Source organism: Euprymna scolopes, chromosome 20 (genome assembly GCF_053919585.1).
Source record: "Euprymna scolopes isolate OS-2025 chromosome 20, ASM5391958v1, whole genome shotgun sequence".
Lineage (NCBI taxonomy): Eukaryota > Metazoa > Mollusca > Cephalopoda > Sepiida > Sepiolidae > Euprymna > Euprymna scolopes.
Window position 1 is genome coordinate 1670448 of NC_136501.1, and position 23381 is coordinate 1693828.

General features: G+C 33.6%; 1 protein-coding gene across 5 annotated transcripts in view; it reads right to left on the reverse strand.

The window, feature by feature from the left end:
• LOC145241286 (TBC1 domain family member 15-like) overlaps positions 1–23381 on the reverse strand; it is a 93870-nt gene that overhangs the window by 51560 nt on the left and 18929 nt on the right. For all 5 annotated transcript variants that reach the window (XM_080104032.1, XM_080104030.1, XM_080104031.1 and 2 more), the window contains exons 3-5: positions 9598–9712; positions 7974–8187; positions 5139–5250 (exon numbers count right to left, since the gene is read on the reverse strand). In XM_080104032.1, the coding sequence (XP_079960158.1) occupies positions 5139–5250; positions 7974–8187; positions 9598–9712 (441 nt within the window). The remainder of the gene's footprint in view (positions 1–5138; positions 5251–7973; positions 8188–9597; positions 9713–23381) is intronic.

Below are 23381 nucleotides of genomic sequence, written 5' to 3' on the forward strand. Positions count from 1 at the left end.
AATTATATTCTTTGTTTTTCATACTTCCAGAGAAATCATACGAAAAGAGAGTGGGGGAAAACACTTAAAAAGTATTTTTAACTAATGGGTCACCACTTAGCAAAACCCAAGAGCCGCTTGAGGATAGAGTTAAAGAGATTATCCATAGGATGATGATCATTGCCATGAAAGGATAGAAGACAATGGGTATAATGGGCAGATGATAAAGAGAAATTAGTCTAAGATAACTCATCAAGTATTTGTTTACATAAAGCTTGAAAACGACCATGTTGTAGTCAGTCAGAAAGTAATCTAGCATTATTTTGTTCAGACTGGATGTTTTCGAAAAGAAACTATTCATGCAATTTTCGTTTGGCTTTTGTGGTAAAAAAAAAAAAAAAAAAAAGGAAGTTCTTTGTTGTGTGGTAGTTAGAAGAGATCTTGCTGTGAATGTCTTACAGAACCGAACCAAGAATTGGGACTGTCAAGCGTCTACCATAAACACAATGATACAGTAGAGAGAAGCTAGTAATATCTGTGAACAAAACTGTCAAGATGGGATCGTTGCGGAATCGATTAAGTGCACCGTCAAAACAGTGCAGAGGGTCCCAAGAAAACACTTCCCCAGATATGACAGCAGTACTACATCTTAGGATTTATCTGGCGCTTATACAGGTAAAAGACTTGGGGGTAAGGCACTTTCTCGAGCAGTAGAATAATCTAACCATTTTTCTATCAACCTTAGCAACAGATTTGATGCAGGTTTTTCATATCAAATCTCAGGTAAAAGTCAGCCCTAGAAATTTAAAAGGGGTTTTCTCTAGGAGAGAACATTCATTTTGCCTGGGGAAATGAAGAATCTGAGTGTTGGTGATAAGAGAAGCATGATCTTAGATGTTATATGTAATAAGCCCCCCCCCCTTCCCACATTGCACCACATGCTTCAAGGAGTCAGAAAGATTTTGGTTAATGCTCTTTAAAGTGCTGTCATAGAGTCATCAACATAATTGGTAACAAATTACAAAAAAGTCTACACGAGTAATAATATTTTAATGTTCATTTTATATACAGTCATGTGTGGATAGTTTTAAGTGACTTTCTTTGGCCACGTCTTTATCCTTTCTCTCAAGTCCATTTTTATAACCATTTTCCTTGGTTTCCCCTATAAACTGGACCTGCTACCTTAACTGTTCTACATCCAAGACAAGAACTTCTTTCCTTTAAACATTACCATTCCACAAAAATCTAGTCTTCTGTGCACATCTCCACATATTGTCCAGCTTTCATCTTTCAGATGTCTTTAAAACTCATCACATATCCATCATATCCGCATCATTTTTTCTCCAGGCAACACATGTTCTCAACCTCCGCTAATCAGGTTTCCCTTCTATATGTCATCACCCTATGTACATCTGACGAACTTTTCATCGACCATGCTAACATTGATGATTAGTAAAGGCAGAAGTTCTCTAAATTTACTCCAAAAATTATTTCTTGCGCCTTCTCCACCTTGTGCTCCAATTTTCTCCAAAATAAAACTGACAACCATCCAAACATACGTTATTCACAGAGTTATCCATCTCCATTGTATTAAACTTCTTGCACACAAACTGTTTATCCCCTCAATATTCCAGTAATTCCACTGCACTTTATGTGTACTCCATGCTTACAAGCATCACAAAAAAATTTAGTTGCACCTGACTTGCCATAAGCTGAGCAGAAGAACTTTCCTCTTTTGGAGAGTTTTCCAACTCTACACCCACCAATCTCGCTTAGAGTTTTGGTAACATTCACCTTCAAACCATTTCTTTCCATTACTACAAGTTTTCCATTGTTTCACAAGCAAATATTTCATCATACAGAATCTTTTGGAAAACTCATGTGAAACTCCTTGGAAAGAACTTATAAGGCACAAATGAAAAGCAATGCATTTTGTATAAAACACTGTTAGACTTTGGAATTCCATTCCAGGTTCCTGCTTCCAACTCTACTGACGTGAAGTTCAAGTGCAACGTGAACTAACATCTTGCTGCCCAAATCCCTACATAGTACCCCAGTAGTTGCTCCTGATAGTAGCCCCCTACACCAAAGTGGCAATGTGCCTTGTTTGGGGTAAAAAAAAAAAAAAAAAAAAATACTTAAACATTCAAGCTAAAAAAAATAGTAATCAAAGGGCAATAACTTAAATTTAACGAGTTATTTCCCCTTTAGTATTCTTTATATTCAAAACAGAACATTAAAAATTCACTTTTGATAAATTCAACCAGTTTATATTCAATCATTTGTAAATACATCACTTTGCATCCAGGTCCACCATATCATGAATATAGGAGTCACAGACATTTATGGTTATGAAGATACCATCAAATTCCCTTTACAACAAATCCAAAATATCTAGAATATTTTCCAGTCGTGGTAAAGATTGATTAAAAAAAAAAAAAAAAAAATCCAGCTACAATTCTGATCATAGTTGTTCTGGCCGTTGTCTTTAGGTGTATCTCTCCAAATTTAAGACTAGTTCAACTGGGAAGTTTTCAAGTTCAAATAGATGCACCTGAAGGTAACATCAGAACAAGAACTGGAATAATCCAAACAATCAAAAACGGCAAAACACGGTTTGTCAAGAAAGAAAGAAAAGAAAAAAAAAAAAAAAAAATCGTATAAATTATCAGTCACAATACAAAGAGAAAAGTAAAAAAAAAAAAAAAAATTAAGATTAAATCATTGGTGTATTAGGTTGGCCACAAAAGCTATTAAAGCCTAAAATACTTTTTAAATTTCCAAGAACTTATAAACAGCCACAGCGCTTATGCAAGCAACATTCCTTTGGCCAATGTTAAATATGCATGCTTAAATGCAAATTTACCCAGCATAGTGAAAGTTATGCAAGAATGTAAGTTTCAGGTATAAACATTAAAAGATGCTTTTGTCTGAAATGTTAACTTCAATATCTTCGCAAATATTTTAAGTAAATTTAAAGTAAATAAATCAATTCTCTCACACTTCTAGTTTCAAGGCAATACATGTCCCGTGTTTGAAAAAACAAAAACTCCCAATGCTGACTTGGGCCAAAAAGGTGTAATTGGATTACTTACAATTTCCAAGAGATTTATTAAAATGACAAGCACCAGCTGATCATCCCAGAGATGGGTGACACTGGCTAAATTGCGAAACAAGGGTTGGGCAATCCTAAACACTCATTTCCAGAGTCAGCATTTTTTTTTTTACTTACATGGAAGTCACCACTTATCAAGGCCCGGACGCCACTCTGGGATAATGGGATAAGGGTTATTGCGTGTACAGTAATCAATGGGATATGGGATAGTATCGTAGTAATTGTTAGTATTGGAGATTTGATAAAGTGTCTTAAGGGGGCGGTTCATCAGGAATTTGTTTTTGTTGGACTTGAAGACATCCAAGTTGTAGTCAAGTGGGAAACAGGCAAACGGAAGACAATTCCATAGGCGTGCACTTCTAAGAAAGAAGCTTTGTTCATGGAATCTACGTTTTGGTTTTGGCACAGATAAAGAGTGGGGAAAATTTTTTACAGTTGTTTCAGCTAGACGGGTGTTTATCGTGAAAGATTGGCAAAGGAGGACCAGGAATTGGAGTTCAGACTAGCACCTGCCATGGAAATAACGATAAAACAAGGATAGGCTCGCAATGTCTCTTCTGTGGGAGAGAGGTTGCAGGGTAGAGAAAAGGGCATCCCCCACTAAGCCACAAAGTCTATTTTGTACTCTGTCAAGGCAGGATAGGCTGTTTTTAGCAGCTCCTGCCCAGATATGGCAGCAATATTCCATCCTTGGACGTACTTGGCTTTTATATAGATAGAGAATTGCATCAGTAGGGAGATATCTTCTGGAGCGTTAAAAGGATCCCACCACAGAGCACTTACCATGGAAGTATCGATAAAACAAAGACAGGCTCGCAATGTCTCTTCTGTGTGAGAGGTTGCAGAGAAGAGAGAAGGGCATGCCCACTAAGCCATCCCCCACTAATACCAAGAAAAGTGGAGAACACAAACACAAACAGCACCTGGTGCTCCCAAATAGTCACCGATTTTAATACGGACTAGACTCAATGATGCTCAACTTCAGTGCTCTAACAATTTTCAATAATCATCACCGAAAAGCTGTCCGTACATTGTGTGATCAGATGTTAACTGTACCTTGGGAAATGAAAAGGCAGGAAGCCTGATCTGGTAGCACAAGATTTTTGGTCAGTTTTGAGACACGTATCAGTCTTCAAGTCACAGCTAATTAGACATCAAGTTGGATTTGGTCAAGACAAAGATAACGCAGAGAAAAATACCATTTTTTTTGGCATTAACCCTACATCAAATGGAGATTGTTGACAAATCAATGATTGAAAGTAAATGTGTTTCACTACAACACTATAGCAATATGTAAAATTAAGTGCCGATAGTCAACACAGGAACCAGGTGACAGGTAATGACATGATTTTGCCGAGTTTGCCCATTCTGGCAAAGTCATTTTTTATTTGACCTACAAGTCAGGACCATCAAAAAGTTTCACTTAAAAAAAAAAAAAAAAAAAAAAAAAAAAATCCTTGGCAAAAATTAGTGATGATCCTAGAATGTAACTCCATGAATTTAGCCTGAGGATTTTCCTCTGGGATGAAATAAACTTGTGTAGTTTACTTGCCATAAGTAAACATTTATATCACTGAAGCTCTACTTGTGTATTGAGCATGATTGAAGTAAATACTGAAATAAAATATTTTATCATACATATATGTGCGTGTATATAAAATACATAAAGTCAATATGAAGGTTACCAGATTAATGACTGCAGTAAGATTGGATTTATGAGCAAACCATTTGACAGAATGTTCATATGAAAACAAAAAAAAAACACCCCCATCCAAGATTCATAAGCATAAAACTCTTCAAAAAATATTTCAGATGATAAGTTTTAATTTATTGCCCAGTATTAAGTGTCTTTTTTTTTCTTTTTTTTTACTGGTCTACAATAAAGTTTGTTAATCATATTTAATCAAATTTCGTAAACATGTAAAGAGTTTACAAAATGTTTTGTTCTGATAAAGTTTTTAAAATGAAATTTAAATAAAAAAAATTAATATAAAATTTTTTTATAAAATTAAGGATCAATACTTTTAAGAATTAACTGACTTACAGACACTAAATGTTCAGAAGAATCAGAGAAAAGATGGAGTTCATCAAAAGACTTTGACAGCATATCAGGATCATGCTCTTCTACAATATATAATCGGTTATCATTCGTCGATCTGAAAGAATAAAGTTTCATTATTAAAGCAAGCTAACACTGAAGCAAGAAACTTAAATTTCTAGTAATAATCACAATAGTAAAACAAAATGTTGATCATACAAAAAAAAAAAAAAAAACTAATTTTAAATTTGATTGGTCATGTACTAGAACTGTTATAAGCATTGTTGATCATAGTTAAAAGATTTTTTTCAGCTGATCATTTACTTGACAAATCGTTGTGGTTTGTTAAGACTAATGAAAATAGATTTAGAAGCGAGTTCTTTAATTATTGTCTAATCAAACCAACTCTAGACTATGTTCGCATTTTTCTCAGAACCAGGGGGTGGGGATGTAGATCCAGACTTCTCAACAGGATGTAAGTGATGCAACAACTAAAAAAACTATAGAATTGCAAATCTATGGCAGTAAAAAAAGCTCCAAATGCATCTCTTATTAGAGGATCTTTTGCCAAACAGCTCGTTCCACAAAAATCACTTTCACTTGGGATGTTGGCAATCTTTGCATGGTCCCTCTCATAAATCTCCAATGTATTTTTATAAAAAATTCTGACTAGAAAAAATATTAGGGAAGCCAAGATCAATAACAGAATTTTCTGATCCATGTTCTGATGATTAGAGATGACTTTTTTTTTTTCTTTTTTTTTTCTTACATAGTGATCACCACTTATCAAGGCCCGGAAGCATGAAAGTCCTCTGCTACATGTATGATTTCACAATTACTCAACTCAGCTTGAAAGTGAACAGCAACTAACTATAAACATCTAAATCAATCAACCCCCGATGGTGAGAAACAATATTTTAGTGGCGGGGGGGGGGGGGGGTTAGATAGAAAATAGGCTATTGTTACTCTTTTTTGTTTTTATTTCCTTCTGGAATGTACGTCTTGCTTTCATTTCAGTGTTAAGTATGGTTATTAAGTGACCATTATATACGTGGGTGAATATATAACCAACCCTGTATTGAAACGCGAATCCAGAAATGGGGGGGGGGGCGAGGTTTGAGGAAAATTTTTTTGAAGGAGTGCGGACAAAAAATGAAAACCACCGATCTAAATGGAGTCTAAGTTCCTTTTCAAAAATGTGAGGGCAACAGGACATGGTCTTTGCTAGAAAACGATCCAAAGATCATTACAGTTTGAAGAAACTTATTTTACATTAAAATGACCAGGTCGACTATAACTTAGCCACTTATTGTTCTGAACATTGTCTTAAAAACTAGAGCATCCCTTGCTCAACCGAGTGTTTGATCTTGAGTAATTTATTTGCTTCTATAAGGCAGTTCTCTTGGTTGTAAGTAATTGGTCATTGCGACTTTTGTACTTCAAGAATAGCTTGTTCAATGCTTTCTTCACAATCATTGTCAACACTGGATCTTGCAGAACAATTTTATTATGCAGATACGTCAGAATGCCTATGATCCATCCTGCTAAGCACAGCTCCCATATGTTCTTTGCAGTTCTCCAACTCGCGCTCTTCAAGGCACACTGAACTGCAGTTAAGATTTCCGAACATTTTGGATTGGACACAAATCATGATGAAAGTCACTTTTCTAATCATTCATGTCGACAGCTTTCAAACTCACAAATCGCATGCAGAAACAGCAATTCGTGATATTTTACCTTAATTAAATAGTTCTAAAATTAAAAATAAATTTGTCCCGAATACCCTTCACACAGACTGACAAAAAAAAGGATTAACATGCATAATATAAATCTCACCTGTCTGTTTAAATGTATGTCTGTATGTATGTCTCGCAAAACCTTTTGACAGAGGTGACAGATTTTCACAAGATCTGTATCATTTTGAAGCCCAACCCTTCGGACGACAAATATCGAAAAATTAGCTAAAGGCATTAATTCCTTAATTCTCAACTGGGCACTTTTCTACAGGGAGGGGTAACAAAAAATCGTTCTTTCATGACAATTTAGCCAAACACACACATGCGCAAAAAAGTTCTTTCTTGAATTAGTTTAAATATATATATATATATATATATATATATATATATATATATAAAAAGTGACGAGTATCAACGAGTTGCTTTTTGTTTGAACTAAATTTAAAAGAAAAACTTTCGCTGAGATATTACAAAATATAACTGTAAATTAAATTTCTGTTATTATTTTGTTAAATTTCCCCTTCAATAACACTTTAAATTTCTTCAGCAAATGTTGGTGAATAGAACTAATATGATCTGGTTGAGCTAATTCAGTCAGAAATAAATGAATATAATAGCGTAAGTGTGAATTGATTATAACACGCCTTGTACGTATTAGTTCAATATCTAGATAGATGCCAGATAACTCCAGATTGCAACTGTCCATTGCTTATATTTTAGTATGCCGCCATCTGTCTCAGAGTGGAGAATTTTGTTTGTTTATCATAAACACTTTTCAATCACTATAGATAATAATCAAGGTAAGTTTATGAAATGAAAAAATTCTCAGTGGTTATTTAACTATTGAACTTCATAATTTTTCCAGTTTGAAGACAATCTTAGTATCATTACCTTTTAAACTAACTAAAATTAACATTAAATATATTTTTAATCATCTACATCATAATTCAGGTCATAAAGAGTTAATAACCCAAAAGAAATTTTGAAGCTGAATAAAAAAAAATAATTAAAAAAAAAAAAAAAAAAAAAAAAAAAAAGCTACATTTTAGACAAAATACATTTTTCATCAAATGGAAAAAAAAAAAAAAAAAAAAAAAAAACTTACCTTTTTATATGAACATGATTATTTAACAAAGTGAAAAACTCTTTGGTGCCACCGGAATGAAAGTGTAGCGCTGGATAAGTTGTGCCATCTTTAAGAATAAAGATTAGATAACTCCAGCCGTGGTGGATCGCACTTGTTTTAATGCTCTTCAAATCAACCAGGTCAAAGCTTATATTGTATTTTTTGCGAGTTTCAATTCTGGAATTAATTGTAACTGAAATAAAAAATAAAATTTGTTAAGTATTTGGTGCTTATAAAAATTTATGTACTTTTAGTTAAAAAAAAAAAAAAAACAAAAAAAAAACACTGCAAGTTTCCAATTTTCTGGAAAAAATTAACTTTCTACTGGATGAATTGTTGGATATATTACTTTTTTACTATTTTTGAACAAGCATGAAGTAGCTTAACAAATCGATCTTGGAGTGCAAGTGAAATATCGCTACGATAGCTAATGTTGGTCAAATACGAAAACATGAAAATAGTACCAGTTTAGTAACTCATCCACCTTATCCAACGAAAAAAAATCTATTAGACTTTCTTAGAAAGTATTGTAGCGGTTAAGCATACTAATGAAAAAAAAAAAAAAAATCCCATTTTCAATCGTTCATTGTTAACCAATACAATAAGAAAACTAAATTTTTAATTTCATGCAAGACTTTTTTTTTTTTTTTTTTTTTTTTTTTTAAATATTTCCCACCTGAAAAATTCTACTCAAATTACAGTAATGTAATTTTGGAGTAAACTTTGTCTTATAACAAAAAGAAATGTGGAAACCACTAACCTTTCCCTCTAAGACAGAATACAAAGGAGAATTTTTTAAACTTCCATGTACAGAAGTCGTAACCCCTTAATGTAAATGCCCCCGACTCCTTCACTATAGAAATTTCTAGATGTCAGAATATTTCTAGTTTTTTTCCCCTCGGCCACTTGTATTTAAGGTCCCTTTCCTGCTGCCAACTGTACTAAAAATGTAATGTCAAACATTTTGCTACCCCCACCTAATTGCTTGAGTCATATGTACAATGCTCATAAAAAGTTAAATTTTGCTGTAAAAAATAGGTTGGTTGGTTGGCTTTATGGCATATCAACCCTTTTCAGGTTATTTAATGCCGAATCCAAAGATTTTGAAGAAAAATGTTTTTAATAGAATATATTTGTTGTTTTCACGTCGGTTTCTATTTAACCCATAGTTGGGACCCTAACAGGTACTACCACTCCGGGTCAGAGTGGACCTGGGAGCAATGATAATTAAAGGGTGGCTCCACACTCCTCAAAGCCCACAAGCTGGGGTCTCACCACTGGATATAGTTTAAGGTCATATCCAGGACCCCCATTGAGGGACTTTTACCCTCTGCAGGGGGGCAGTCGGCGTATTCTAATGCCCCACCAACAGGGCCTGTAAAAAATAGGATATTTATAAAATATTAATTGATCAAAGTTCTTAAATTAAAAAATTTAAATTCATCCATAACTTTTATATATAGCATTTAAAACTGAAAAATCACATTTTCCTGAAAATATAAAGTCAACATTGTGTTTTTCATTAAAATGGTTTAAAAAAAAAAAAAAAAAAACAATGAAATTTGGCACAAAAAAATTTCATCTCAATCCAAAGTTTATTTACCTGAATCTGTATCCCTTTCTGCTTTGTAAGCAACAGCATTTCCTACAACAGCCCAGTCATGATCATCAAGGGAAGAGACTTCTTCAACTTTCCATTCTATGAATAATCCTGGCGGCTGATGGAAAAAAACAAAAAATATGTAAGCTAGATTATCCCAGTTATACCTCAATAGCAGTGAATCTGACAATTATATTTGATTCTGCTTAGCAAGTTAAAAGTAGAAATTTTCAATCCATTCTTTAGACTAAGAAAATTCCAATCAATTTCATTGATTACATTTTTCCAGTCTAATAATTCTTACAGTAATGGAAAATTAGAGATTCACTGTTTAATTTCATTAAATAATCAACAGCTGATTATCCAATGAAATTGTTACAAATAAAACTTTCAAAATGGCGTCTACATTCATTGGATACATAGTCATTGATATCTATGATTTTGTTTTCATTATGAATACGTTTTAAGCACTGTAACGTGCTTACTTTTAAAATTTCTTACGAGTCTCCACTAAAAATAGAAAACATTTGTGCCAATAATGCCCATGGATTGCAAACAGTTGTCCACTCATGATAAGTTGGTTTTTTTTTGACAATTCGTTGTTGGATAGCAGTTTATTATCTGTCAGACAATAGTGCAATCACTAAACACTTTAAAACATTCATTCATACATGTAATAATATTTTCTTCATAAAGCAAAATTTGCAAGTCATTTTGATGCATTTAAACTGCATTTCAAAAATGTTTAAAATGGTACCACTCCCGTCTTTGTAGCTCTTTGACTTTCCGAGTTTAAAAAAAAAAAAAAAAAAAAAAGAAAGAAAAGAAAAGAAAAAGAAAGAGGCTTTATTGGAACGACTCATTTCTAGTATATAAAAGGCACTTTTTGCACTTGTCTGAGATCATTCCCTATGGACTCCAAAACGGCTATACTGTTTTTTTCTTTGGAATATCATAAATGTACTTTATGTGTCTGAGAGTGTTCTTAGATAAGTTTTATATTGCGGAGGGGGGGGGGGGGAAGGTAAAAAATCCGATTAAAGAACAGTCCGATTTTGATTTAAGATCTTTATAACCTAACATCACAAATACATTTTTTTTTAACATAGGTAAAACCACTTATCAAGGCCCAGAGGCCACTCGAGGAAAAGGTTAAGAGTGTACAGTAATCAATTGGACAATATAGTAATCGTTAGTAATGGAAATTCTGTAAATTTGTTACGTGGAACGGCTCATCAAGAACTTGTTTACGTTGGACTTGAAGACAACCATATTGTAATCAGCTGGAAAGCAGGAAAACGGAAGACAATTCCACAGAAAGAAGCTTTGTTCATGGAATCTATGTTTAGGTTTAGGCACAGATAAAGATAGTGTTTTCAGCTAGACGAGTGTTTCTTGTGAAAGTTTGGAGAGGGGGTACCATAGATTGAAAATAATGATAAAGCAGAGAAACTCGCAACATCTCTTCTGTGAGATAGAGGTTGCAGCGAAGAGAAGAGGACATCTACGAGGCTACAAAGTTTATTTTGAACTCTATCAAGGCAGGACAAGTCCTTTCTAGCAGCTCCTGCCCAGATGTGGCAACAGTATTCCATCCTTGGATATACCTGGCTTTTATATAGATAGAGAATTGCATCAGCAGTGAGATATCTACTGGATCGATAGGAGCCGACCATTTTTCAGCGGCCTTGGCAACAGATTTGATGTACGTGTTCCATTTAAGATCAGGAGTAAAGATCAAGCCCAGAAACTTGTCAGAACTCAAGGCCTCCCCAAGGCGAGAGCCATTCATTTCAATTGATGCCAGATGGGGATCAGAACACTGATGTAAAGAGAGAAGCTTGGTTTTAGATGAATTAGAAGTAACCAGCCACCTCTTTCCCCATTGTACCACGTGCTCAAGATCAGAGGAGAGAGAATCAGAGAGAACTTGGTCGTGTACTGTCTTAGATGTGCTACCATAGATGGTAGTGTAATCAGCATAAATGTCTACAAATGTAATTTGGAAGATCATTAATGTAGATCATTTATGAAGTTTCATCACTACACAAGCAGAAAGGCCTAGCATCAACAGTAAGCACTTTGATAAGACTGGCATGTTCGAAATAAATGCTTCTGTTTAGAAAACAATTGAACTATGATACTTGAACATTAATTCACGCTATCATAAAAATAATTTTACAAAATTAACAGGTTCGCTACAGTGCAATGTAGATTACAATACATTGTAAACTAACTCACTGTGGGTTCCTGACTAGACTAAGCAAGCAATCGATTTGATTGCAAATTGGGAGATTTCAATTTTGATGAGAAAAATGGAAACATGGAACATTCAGCAATCCTAATTCAATCCTGGGCAATGTCGATTCCCCTGCTAGTATATAAAGCATTAACTGTTTCATTCTAAATTATGTTTAACAGTAGCGAAATTTAACATTGTCTAATGACTTCAACATGTAAGCACTTGTTTTAGCATATTCACTATATTTACTTCCTTTGAAACCATCTTTCTTGCATAAAAAGTTGATAGACTACCATTTGATTTAAGTATTTATGGAATGACAAGTAATTTTTATTCTCACTTCTGTATCTGTAAGGTTTCTATCTTGTGTAGTTTTTGACTTTTAGCAACTTTTGATAAGGATTCCTAAAAGAATTAAAAGTACTTTGACAACTAATTTCAAAAACAAGAATACTTCTATTTAATAGACAAATTAATTATTCATCAAAATTGATTTCTTCTAAACGCTTAGCCGTTTATGGGAGCAAGTTTCTAAAGTCCATATGGAGCACGACTTCAGTATTTGTGTGAGCATTTGTGAATATTGAGTTTTGACCGAATCATTGTTATTTTTATCAGCAAATATCGACAGACTTGTCAGATCCTGTTCAAATTTAGTCGCGTTAAGCTTTACGTAAATATTTATTAAATAAACGCTGCACTCATCTGACTGTGAAACTGATACAATCTTAGTTTAGCAACAGCAAATGGAACACACTTCCACTTCATAAACGTCTCGTTGTTAGCATTCTTAGTAACCCCCCACTTTCCAGTTAAAATCTGATCAAACTTAATTCTTATACAGTTCCAGTCGTATTTATTAATTTTTTCACACACACACACACACACACACACACACACACACACACTTTAGATGAAAGATATTTTCAAGCTTATGAGAGGTGTAAAAAAGCATAAAATGCCGTTTTCTATTTCGAACAATTCTTTGCTCTTTGTCAGAAAATGTAGTGAAATAAGTAAAAATAAAAAAATGAAAAATATTAAAACTTATTTACAAATTTATCCAAGTCATACGTAGTAAATGCACACACTATAAATACCATACAAATTCCATGTATACATAAAAAAAAAAAATTAGAACTCAAAGTTAATTTGTAATACGTTCATATGTACAAGAAACTGAAATCTAATACTAGGAATATTTAAAATAAATATATTGCAAGATTTCTTTGGTATTATAGATTAACACCTGCTAAATCGCACCCATCTGTCTATAAAATATGCGATTTTCTTTTTATGACATTCATATGACCACACTAAAAACTTGGCAGAAATATATAAATTTAATTTAAAATAATCTTAAGCTTTAAGGAAGTTTTTTCTATATATCCTATTTTTGTTTAAAAAATTATATGTGGTTTTAAGAGTGTTTAAATGGCAAGCCTCCCCCCCTTACAAACTTCAGGTTAGTGGTAAGGCTAGGGGCAATGGTGAACACATTAAAAACTTGGCAGAAGAAGAAAAAAAAAAAAAAAAAAAAAAAAAAAAAAAAACTTAGAATGGGGGAATTAGTTTCACAAATTGAAAGTTAAAATAATCCATGATTTCTAGGTTGTTCTAGCATTTTAGGGCAGTTAATTTATTTTTCTATGAAACAAAACTTGTTTTTTCTTTAGGGGGATGGAGTGTTTATGATTAGGTTTTAAGATGGTTTATACAATGGAGTCTTTCTACTCGGACTTAGGTTAGTAGTTATGGAAGGGTTTTTATTTTGAAGCAGATAACATTCGGACTTAGAATTAGGGTTAACGGAGATTTGGGGGAATGGGACTTATGGTTCAGATATAAGTTTAATGTACGACAGGTTCAAGGCAGGCACTTTTAGGAAGTGGGTTTGTCACTGACCTAGATTTAGCGATTCAAGTGCAACTGATATTTACAAAATCAGTAAGGGTTTGGGTTTTTTTGTTTATTTTTTTTTTACTTATGAACAATGCCCCCCCCCTTAGCAGCCACCAATATGAAAGACTATGACACGGCCAGATTAAAAGATGAAAGAAAACTCTAGAAACAACTTGGGTTAGCAATCATTGTTGAGCCAGGTAGCATACTTGGTTTTATCAGAGGATATGAAACAAAGTTAGGCAACTAAATTGAATAAAGTTTTACTTTGAACATTAAAACCATAAAACTGCACGCATAACAATCTAACGTGTAAAACCATAACGTAAAAATCGATTCATTTTTATTGTTTTGAGTCGAAGTACAAAAACTTCAATTTATGGTGTTTGAATAAACAAACAGCTGCAGAGTCCCCTCTGCACAAGTGAAAAATTTACTTTCACCATGATTAATGTTTGTAAAAATTAGTTTTTAAATTTTCGTTATTTCCATGGCAGGTGCTCGTCTGAGCTCCAATCTCTGGTCCCCCCCCCTCGCCAATCTTTCACGAAAAACACCAGTCTAGCTGAATCCACTGTGAAAAATTTCCCCCACTCTATATCTGTGCCTAAATCAAAACGCGGATTCCATGAACAAAGCTTCTTTCTTAGAACTGCACGCCTGTGGAACTGTTCAGTCTGCCTGCTTCCCACCGGACTACAACTTGGATGTCTTCAAGTCCAACGTTAACAAATTCCTAATGAACCGCCCCCTTAAGTAAACACTTCATCAAATCTCCACACTAACGTAATGTACTTGCAATAACCCTTATCCCTGAGTGGCTTCCAGGCCTTGATAAGAGGTGATCACTATGTAAAAAAAAAAAAAATCCAAGGTGTGGTTATTGAGAAAAGTGAACAAACAGATAAACGATTGGGGCCAATTTTATACCTATAACAGCCATTGGGGGGGGGGACCAAAGTTATCCTGGAAAATCGATTCAGGCAAAAAATTAATTTCACTATGATTAATGTTTGGTCAAAAAAAAAAATAAATAAAAAATCCAAGGCATGATTATTAAAGTGCAAACAGATGAATGGGAGTGAATTACTAGATCCAATCCCTCCTTTGCTGGGGAATCAAAAAGGTGGACAAGTTTTTATTGTTAATCTAATGAGCAAGATTACCAAATGAAACAATGTGTTAAAAAAAAAAAAAAAAAAGACATTGAAAATACATCTGGAGAGGGAACGCACCTTGTATGAAAATATAAAAAAGATAGCAAGAAATAAGGAAACAAAAAGTAGGTCTTTTCAGTGTACATGGATATGCACATAGATCAAAGAAAGATCAAAGCAATTGACTTACTGCAGGCCAAATTGTATAATTATCAAGAGAAAAATGTTTTGTAACACGATCATTTAATAAACACTGTAGGCATTTCTGACTTTGTTTATAATCAATTTTGGTTTGTTTATGTTAATCTGATTTTGATAAGTGAATAATCACTGTTTCTCTGTTTTAAATAGATTTGAAAAGCAGAAAGTAATACAAATATCAAAATATTTATATTAATCAAATCCATGTTCTCATCTTGAGTTAAAAAAAAAAATAAAAATAAAAAGAGTCACCTCTTATCAAGGTTCGGAAACTATTAGAAGATAAGGGTTAATGAGTGCATGGTAGCCAATGAGGTAATATCGTAATTGTTCGTGGAAATTTGGTAAATTGGATTTCTTAAGGGGGCAGCTCATCAAGAACTTTGTTTACATTGGACTTGAAGACGACCATACTGTAGTCAACTGGAAAGCAGGAAAACGAAAGACAATTCCACAGGCGTACAGTTCTAAGAAGCTTTGTTCATGGAATCCACATTTAGGTTTAGGCACAGATAAAGTGTGGGGGAAATCATCGATAGTGGTTTCAGCTAGATGAGTTTGGCAAGGGGTTGGGGCCCATAGAGTGGAGCTCAGACGAGTACTTGTCATGAAAATAATGATAAAACAGACCTATTCATAACGTCTGTGGGAAAGAGGTTGCAGGGAAGAGAAAAGGGCATCCCTACCAGGCTGCAAAATCTATTTTGAACTACTAGGAAGGATAGTATGCTTCAAGCACAATATTTCGGCCAATGTAACCTCCAACATTCAGGTGTATAAATCGCCATATTTGATATAGGAAAAGGGGTAACTATACTTCAGAGGTTTAGTATTTAGGTTCTAGTTGAAAGTAAAATTAAAAATAACTATGGTTTACTGGCATCCTCTTGTATTGTAAATTTACATTTTAAGAACTTATAGTTGATTAATGGATCTGATTAAAATTTTGCCCCCACCCCCTTTACGGATAAAAAAAAAAAAAAAAAAATGTAGAAATAACATCTCCTTGCGTCTTGGTTGATCTTTCTATATTTTAAAAATTTTACTTCAACTAAAACCTAAATACGAAATCTCTGAAATGTAGAGCTATCTCCCTTTCCCCAATATCAAGCATTGTGATGTATACACCTGCAGAAGGTCAGAGGTTGCACCGACCGAAATGTGCAAATAACACTCGGAATGAGATTATATTAATTCAAATATATATAAAATTAGTAAATAAAATTAATTTCTCATACAATGATTACTTTTTCAACTATTTTAATAACAAATGCATTTAGTTTTACTTTTTATCAAATTTTTAGTTCCGTTTAATTAGCAATACCCATTGACCATAAAATGCTTTGGATAATTAAATTTCAAGGTACACAAAAGTTTAAGTCTTCAAAAATACCATTTTTTTTTTCAGAAATAAATATCCTTTCACATGCATTAATAATCAAGATGATTTATTTTAAGTTTTGAATCGATCGATAAAAATCTTAATCGTATTAAACAGCCATTTTAATAACTTTATGAACCCTCCATTAAAAGTTCATTAGCATTCCGAGAAATTTAGTCATGACATTTGAAAAGTAGTCATAAAAAAACAAAAACCCATCAATCTCAATTATTGTCAGGATATGAAATTAAGAAAATGAACAGACCAATTTATATAAAAACCTTCAACACGACGAGTATCGAACACATTTTAAAAGTGTTTTTCATGCTCCAACCATTAAGTAAATCAATCTTTATGCATCAAAATTATAATTGTATGCAGTTTTCTCTTTGTGGTAACAGTTGTTAATTATCCTGTTTGATAAAAAAAAAAAAAAAAATATTGTCCCTTTTTCATTAAAATTAAAGGATTTGATTTATCGCTCATAAGTTATTAGCTGGCAGCAACAACCGTTTACTTTTAACTCAACATTTCTGGAAAGCATGTTCAGCATACTTATTTAGAGGAGAACATTTCCCATAGAAAAATATTAACACATAAAAGCCTCAAAATGTACCTGAAGAGTGTGGTAATCCCCTAATGCAACCAGGTGGCTGCTGGCAAACCCTGGGTGTGGCAGCAGGACTCAGCACTAGCCCACAAGTCCAAAGAGACCCAGGCTTGGCTTCAGAAGGAGTGCTAGGACTTTGTACTCTCTCTCAACCTGAACCTGCTGGACTACTTTGTTTGGTCATACGTCGAGAACATCACCAACATGACCTCCCACAGTACCAAAGCCAGCCTGATAGCAACCATCTGCCGAGTATTTGCCAAGCTCCTGCTGGCGCTTGTGAAAAAAGCATGCTCCCAGTTCCAGAACCATTTCAATGTGGTGATTGAGGCTGAAGGCAGCTACATTGAATAGATGTCAGCTCTACTACATAATCAAGTTAATAAACCTGTAGTGCCATTTTCTTTAAGGTGACAACTCTATCGTTCCATCTTTAGAGCTACCCTGCATTGCTTTTGGCCATAAAATAGAAAAGTTTAAATTTTTTTAAATGTATTCAGTTTTTTTTTTGTTTTTTTAAACATCTTACATTATCCCCTTCCTCTCGTTTTAATGTATAAAAAAAAAAAAATATCTAAGAAATTCACCTGAACATTATGTTTTAAAGTAATGAAGCCTATATTTGTTTTAAAGCATTCCTGGGCAACACCGAGAATCTAGTCTTTCCCTCAGTTTAACACTAATGAACCAGATACGTGTTTATATTTACACCGAGTTTGTCTAGCATACAGCACTATAATGAAACATTATCAATGTGGAATTAGCTGCTCCCCCACCCCACCAATAATATAAAAAGAAGCAATGTCAAGGAAAGAACCTTAAGACATGTTAAACGCTTAGGAATTAGAAATTCCTTTTTAAAATTACATGTTTACATTAAAAATTCTGAAATATCGACCCCCCCCCCCTCCTCGACGAATTTTACTGCAGTAGAACTAAAGGAGTATTTATTTATTTTTTTTTTTTTTCAAATTTGTTTGAGGTAATATTGAATAAAAACTAGCTATTGAATAGCTGGTATAGCATTCACTCTGATCAAGTTATGATGGCTTCTAAGTAAGGAAATTTCTTGGGAATATAAATTCACATATATCTGGGTCAGGGAGAGATAATATTAGTTAGTGTATTTTTTTTTCTTTTTTAAGAGAGGTGAGGTCTTCCGAAATGGTCACCCACTTGGTACAAAATAGACTGAAAGTCTGTTTTCTTCACTCATTTTCACCTCAAACAAACGTATTCTAACTTGGACATAAGGGGCTACTATTTGGGATGATATTTAGTGGAGTCTATGTGGGGAGTTGAGCAGCAAGATATTTAAACTTCTACAGTCAGAGAAGTAGGGAGGGAATTCCAAAGCTTAGCAGTCCAAGGAAATAAACAAAATAGGTTTTTTGGCATCTAAGGAAATTAACAGTGAAGGAATTTTGTTGCCTGTCAGGTTAGTCAAGAACATATACATGAAGGGGGCTAAAGTGCTAGGAGTTCACAGCACATTCCATTAAAGTGCTTATAAAAAAGGCACAGGGATGCAACATTGCAGTGATGAGACAGAGGTTGGAGCTTGGTCAATAGTGCAGGACCTATTAGATTGGAGACTGTCTAAGAGGGAGAAACTAGTGGTAGATGCACCAGCATAGGCGAATGATTGCTTTAGTTTTGATTATCTTATAAGAAACCATCAACATATATAGTGATTTCTGGGGCACTACGTGTTTGGATAGCAGCCCTTCATTAGCTACTGGATTAATGGCATTTATTGTAGTAAAATGCCACTAGACCAGCTGCTGATAAAGGAGTGGTATCCAAGCATGCTTTGCCCCAGAAACCGCCAGTTACATAATTATGCAATAGCAGGTAAGATACACAAGATCATAAAATGGAAACGTGGAGAAAGAAAGGAAACACGATTAAACATAAGAAATAAAAATCAAATGAGATTTTACTGGTTTCATTCAGATAAATGTATTTAGAAATTTTCGGAAAATGTTCATTTATCTGAATGAAACCAGTGAAATCTCATTTGATTTTTATTTCTTCCTTTGTTTAATAGTGTTTCCTTCACATTTTTTATACATACATAGTAGGGATCTACCGATTAGCAAATTGGCTGATTAATAGGTTTTCTAATGCCGATTTATCAGCAAATTTTGTTGTCATGATATCAATATCAATCAAATTATATTGTAAACAAGGACAAGTTAACTCCCTTTTTTGCTTGCCATTGAAAATTATTGAAGAGACATGTATTGTCTACACCATATTATCAAATAACAGGCATGATATGTTAACATGGAGATTTTTTTACAACTGCACTGAATTTGAGGTAGATAGATGTAAGCATATGGAAAATTCCCCTCCTTTCTCTTCCTATAGAGTTATTTTGTACTTAAATCATTGTACAAGAAAACTTACTTCATCTTTCGGCTTTCATGTTGAGAAATCGTACAGTAAATTGCGACGATGTGCGAACTGAAAAGAAAGCATTCTTCGGTCATAATCTAGTTCTTCATTTTTGGACTTTCTACCATTTTTATTTTATGTTTCTGGTTTAAATAATAAGTTTAATATAAATTACTAATTAGATATAGTATATTTTATTGAAATAAATTACTAATTAGATATAGTATATTTTATTGAAATTACTAATTAGATATTGGACAAAAAAAAAAAAAAAAAAAAAAATTATTAATTTAAATTACTTAACTAAATATTATCAACCTTCAACCATTATGGCAACTGCTGGAAGTATTTTGATGTCAATCCTAAGAATAAAAATACATCTGTATGCAAGTTATGTCAAACCATCACATAAAAGAGTGGCAACTCAGCAAAAACTTTTACAATGACTAATGTTAAACCATCTCAAAGATTCATTAAAAAAAAAAAAAAAAAAAAAAAAAAAAAAAAAAAATTGCAGATAAAAAGCACAGAGACAAACGTTCCAGGAACAAGTGGCAGCAACTACGAACCTCCAGCAAAACACCAAACTACTATAGAATCAATGTTTGGAATATTAATGATCACAGGTAACAAGAGATCTATTATCTGATAAGAGAAAGGATTGCTGTTGACTAAACCATATTCTGTAACATCTGATATTGGATTTAATAGGCCTATACAAAACTGTGCAAATAACATTCTGTCAAAAACATTTCACTGCAAAATTTGATATTTTTTACAAAAGTAAAACAAAAATTCAATTGTCTCTTGCTGAAATTAGCATTTCATGAACTACAGACATTTGGACAGCTACAACAGATAATGCCCTTGTAATGTATGCTATAGGGTCTTACCTTAACAGCTTACCAATAGAGATCGGTTCCAAAAAATTGTCCGGCTACAAAAACCATTTGAAGAACTCAAAGAAGCAAGTTACAGAACTACAAATATATCCCTACAATTTTAGCTTTGAGGTCATTTCTTTCCAAACTTGATCAATCTAATTCTGATATTTCTGATTTTAATGGAATCCTTACCACTGTTAAACAATTCAATGAAACAAGATTTTCATCCTATCTAAATGATACTTGTGTCAACTTTCATAGATCAAGATTCAAATTTCAAATGAATTACGTAGAAAACACTATTCTCCACGTTAAAAAACGACCCTGGTGTCTAACTGTCCCGTGGGGAGGCATAGTAAATAGGTACTTTATACTGATGATAATGAAACATTCAGTAGGATACAAAATGGCTTCAATAAGTTTCCAAACTTTTTTGTACAGGCATTTAAAATTGTCGTAGGATCTTGAAAATTCAGTATGTTATTGCTATACATCTTATGAGATGACTGACCAATTTTTATGATTTCAGGTTCAAACGAACAGCTACAGCAGGGATTGGAATACACCCTACTAAAGTTTAATTATCACAGCTAGTGAATTTTAAAAATACAATCTGGACGTGACGACACATAAGAACAATATGCAATAAAATTCTGTTTTAAACTTGGAAAAAATGCCACAAAAATTTATCGAATGCTTCAGACTGCTTTTGGACCATCTTGCATGAAACAGGCATTAGTTTCTGAATGGCATAAGAGATTCAAGGAAGGCAAGGAATCTGAGAGATGATGAGAAGTCAGAACACCAGAGTTGATTGGCCAAATAAAGAATTTCATGGTTAAGGACCATCATGTGTCTATAGAGACAATAAGTGTACAGTTCGATGTCAATGTGGGAACTGTGCACACAATTATTCACAAGGAACTGAAGATGCGGAAGATTTGCATAAAGTTTGTCCCAAGGGTGGTCAGAGAAAATCAGAAAGACGCCATGACAAGCTGATCAATTCAGTTCTTGATGTTCTGGTGATGAAAGCTGGATCTACTACTATGATCCAAAGACCAAAAGACAGTTCCCAGTGAAAGCATGCTGCTCTCCCAGACCCAAGAAGGTCAGACAGAGCAAATCCACCCAGAAACTTGTGATCTTTTGACTAGCAATAGCAGACACCATAACGTTCAGCACTGGACAAGGTGCCCACTGCTACTTAATTTGACACTCAGTCTTTAAATCAGTAATAAGTACACCAAAATAAAACTTATAACTGGATCCACAATAAAGTTTACTTTAAAATGATATTTTAATATTTTTGTTGCAATATGTATATTCGAAGAAATCGCTATTTAAATCCAACTATTAACGACAAAACATGTGAGAATAGCATGTCTGCTGGCAGTAGAACAAATTTTGCAAATAAGCAGTCGGAGTGTGTCCACATAAACACTTGAAGTAGAAGTTGCAGCCATTAACGATGTTTCTAGTGGTTTTAGCTGATCAGGGAAAAGAATTGTCTTTGCTGTGGAATTGGAACACAACACGCATGTCTTTCCAGTCAAAAGTTAGAATATCTCAAAATTGATGCTTTGTAGTACAAAGATAAAGATAGAAACTGTGTTCAAACACTAATAGCGAATACATTAATTTCTTTTGTCCTAAAATTTGAAAAGAATTGGATAAAAACTTTATGCAGGCATCGATAGAAATAGTGACAAACACAAAACGTGAGAATTTTTGCGTTTCGTGACGCGCGCAAAGAACCTGTAAACAAAATGTTTGTCAACCGAGTTGAACACACAAAGCACTTATCCAGTTAGTAAAAGAATAACTTACCTTGCCTATGGTAACATTTATTGGGTTTGTTTTACAATTCACAGAGGTATGAAAAAGTGGTCAAAGAAACAAATGTTACCAAAGGCAAGTTACTCTTCTACCTTCCTTGATAAATTTTTGGTGATGTAAATATTTATTCTGTTCAAAAAACTAGTGTCAAGTGTTACATTAGAACAAGAAAAAAATTGCCGCGATGTCCAAGTCTTGACAAGGACTTAAAAATAAAAATTACACAAAATAGAAACTCAGATAATTGTCACAGTAACTTGAAGTCGTGAAAATGAAATTTAATTATCCTTATTGGTTTAATGTACTTGAAAACAATTGTAATCTGTACAAAATTTCCTTTCATTTGATATGCTACAACCCATATTTTGTTAATTTCTTTGAATCGTGTCATGGTGGCTATTTTGGATTTCCTGGTCACCATCTTGAATTTTATTATGATGCCATAATGACAAATGATTATGTCCATTAGAATAATACTTTCTATGATGATAAAGCCTTACCATTTTTCTTAGCTGTTTTTATGTTTCTACTTAAAGCCATTAAAATGAAACTGAAATATGCTAATTAGTCTGCAAGTTACCAAGTGAGGTGGTCGTAAATAACACCAACTGAATCTTCATGGTATTATGACAATATGTTCAAAGTTTTATAATACTTAAGATCTGAAGACAGCTTTTTAAAGATGGACTAGTCTGTAAATTGTGCAGATTTCCTACCATTTTCAATCAAGCTTATATGCATTTGAATAGAACTAAAAGCAAAATGTCCAGTGAACCACACATTTTTTGGTAATTTGAAGGGTCATAACTTCAGTTTTAATGGGCCAATTAAAAAAAAAAAAAAAAACTAAAGATAATATTTCTTTGTTTTTATGTTCTTTTCAATAATACTTGATTTGAGTTTATTCGATTCAAAGAAAAAAAAAATGGTGTGGTATTGCTATTTTGACAGCACGGGCATGATCTTACATGTACTGAGAGTCAAGGAATACTAGGTTGAAGTTTTAAGGAAGTTCAGGAAGAGAATCTGTCGGAAGATGCCAACACTCTTTAAATCTGGTCAGTGGCATTTCCACCAGGACAATGCACCAGTCCACAACTCCATCTTTGTCACAGACGATTTGACCAAGATGGGCATCAAGACAGTTCCTCACCCTTATAGTTTAGACCTT